Source organism: Pyxicephalus adspersus, chromosome 1 (assembly GCF_032062135.1).
Source record: "Pyxicephalus adspersus chromosome 1, UCB_Pads_2.0, whole genome shotgun sequence".
Lineage (NCBI taxonomy): Eukaryota > Metazoa > Chordata > Amphibia > Anura > Pyxicephalidae > Pyxicephalus > Pyxicephalus adspersus.
In genome coordinates, this window is record NC_092858.1 from 1,116,108 (window position 1) to 1,118,781 (window position 2,674).

General features: G+C 40.7%; 1 protein-coding gene across 1 annotated transcript in view; it reads left to right on the forward strand.

The window, feature by feature from the left end:
* The first annotated feature begins 625 nt into the window (after window positions 1-625).
* The window catches only part of LOC140323105 (uncharacterized), a 3,317-nt gene continuing 1,268 nt past the window's right edge, over window positions 626-2,674 (forward strand). Inside the window, exon 1 of the mRNA XM_072399872.1 lies at window positions 626-2,670. Within this exon, the coding sequence (XP_072255973.1) occupies window positions 1,769-2,670 (902 nt within the window). The 5' untranslated portion in view covers window positions 626-1,768. The remainder of the gene's footprint in view (window positions 2,671-2,674) is intronic.

A 2,674-nucleotide genomic window follows, 5' to 3' on the forward strand; every position in this document is an offset into this window, starting at 1 on the left:
CTGTTTGCTGACTACCTGTGTACCGATCTTTGGCTGCTGTTTTACTGACTACTCTTCTGATTACGCTTCTCGGATTAAATTGCTACTGTGTGAACTAAACCAGGCCTGCCTTCACTGTGAGCTTGCTTGCTGTTCCAGTTACTGGACTCTGAGCTTATATCCAGACCGCGGCACAGGGTCAAAAACAGAGGTCGGTCCTGGCAGAGTTCAACAGATAGGCAGGAACAGGCACACATCAGTGACAGAGAAATACTCAAAAATCACTCGCAACACAGGTAAGGCCAGCAGGCGCTATAACAGGCACACCTGACTTGGAGCAGAGAGGCTATAAAGCCCCAGCAGCCAATGACAGCTTGGGATTGGTTAGGAACCACTCAGCTAATCAACTGCACACAACTCCAATTGTTCTTAGCTGTGCGGCCTCAGTGCAGAGAATGCCGAGGAAAAATCCCAGCTACAGGGATGCTGCAACCCTCGAGGCACTGATTCTAAAACCCCAGTGCTACCGTGAGTGCTTCTGCCGGAGGGAATAAGCTGCGTCTGGTCTCCTGCGGTGAGACATCGACTGGGATCAAAAGCCCAAAGAGCGCCGCCTAACAATTGCATAAAATTTCTAAAAGTATCTAAAAACTTTGATTTTGTGCCAATAAATTCCCTGTGGGCTTAGATAACCCCCGTCTGCTTTGTAAAATGTGTTGGTGTCAGGAAGGCTTTAACTTGCTCCTACACGTCATATCCTCATAAATATCCACTTTGTTCCTCTACTATCCTTGCATCCAAAAAACTTTGTTACCATCATGTTCATCAGAGTTATATCCATCTGCTGAGGTAGATGAATCCCAATATCTGCTCCTCCTTCTGTATGCAGATTACGCTGATGTTAAATTGGCCTGTGAGGATGTCTCCCTAACATTCACTAGTTCAAGGGAATGTTATTAATGTTTCCCAACCCTGCTTTTGTTTTGGGTATACCATGTGATATTCTGTCCCCACTCACTTTGTCTTGTTTTTCCAAAAATGTAACAAGAAAACCCTTTGCTTTGTTATCTCAGGTTGTAACTGTTCAGGACTGGGTGGGCTGCAGGTACCACCTCATGATACATTACAGTACCAGCAATAGAATAATGCAAGACTTGAAAGATCGGTCAGGGAATGTTAGATGACAGAATTGGTCTGTGGTGAAGCTATTCTCTATTTGGGGGTTGGCTTGCTATTGCCCCTCCTGTTCACCCGTTCTTGATTTCATTTCCATTAGTGTGGGTATGTGTATTGTGTGTTTATATCTATCTAATTTTTTCTTTGTTTTTATTTTACAGGTTGATAGATTTTTCACCTGTCAAAGGGTCTTTATAAGCACATTGGTGACAAGCCATATGGATGATGTGTGAGTAATTAAAAGACATTTCAGCAGTTCATTGAAGGATTTACACAGGACCCAAGCTTCAGGATCTATGTTTCAAATGTCAAAAATGTTTTGTATACTCTACAACATTGAACAGGAGAGAAGTCATTTTACTGGTCTGAAAGTGACAATGGCTTCACAATAATGTCACATCCCATGGCAAAAGAAGAGTAATAATTTTAGAAGCTATTAGCATCTTTGGAATAAAGGATGTACAATGAAGGCAAAGCATAGCACACAAGCTTAACAATTGAGAAAAGCCATATAAATGTTCTGCTTATATCAAAGGTTTAAAGGTTCGCAAAAAAGATTCAGTTTGTTTGAATGTGAGACATTTTTGTTACAGAGAAAATTACCAGTCAAAGGATGTTTCACTCTGGAGAGAACCTGTATCAATGTTCTGAATGTCACAGAGCTTTTTCAAACTTGGTTCACTTTATCGTACACCAGATGACTCACACTGGACAGAAGCCATATCAATGTTCTGAATGTGTTAAAGCTTTTAAAACAAAGTCCAAACTTATCAGACACCAGAGGATTCACACTGGAGAGAAGCCGTTTCAGTGTTCTGAATGTGACAAAATATTTACAACAAAGTCACAACTTAACATACACCGGATGATTCACACTGGAGAGAAGCCGTTTCGGTGTTCTGAATGTGTTAAAGCTTTTCAAACAAAGTCAAAACTTAACAGACACCAAAGGATTCACACTGGAGAGAAGCCATATCAGTGTTCTGAATGTGACAAAAAATTTACAAAAAAGTCATACCTTAACATACACCGGATGATTCACACTGGAGAGAAGCCATTTCAGTGTTCTGAATGTGACAAAAAATTTACAAAAAAGTCACACCTTAACATACACCGGATGATTCACACTGGAGAGAAGCCATTTCAGTGTTCTGAATGTGACAAAGAATTTACAAGCAAGTCATACCTTAACATACACCAGAGGAGTCACACTGGAGAGAAGCCATATTGGTGTTCTGAATGTGATAAAACTTTTAAAACAAGGACAAACCTTGCCATACACCAGAGAATTCACACTGGAGAGAGGCTATATCTGTGTTCTGAATGCAATAAAGCTTTTCAAACAAAGTCAAAACTTGACAGACACCAAAGGATTCACACTGGAGAGAAGCCATATCAGTGTTCTATATGTGACAAAGAATTTACAAGAGAGTCACACCTTAACCGTCACCAGATGTTTCACACTGGAGAGAAGCCGTTTCAGTGTTCTATATGTGACAAAGAATTTACAAGAGAGTCA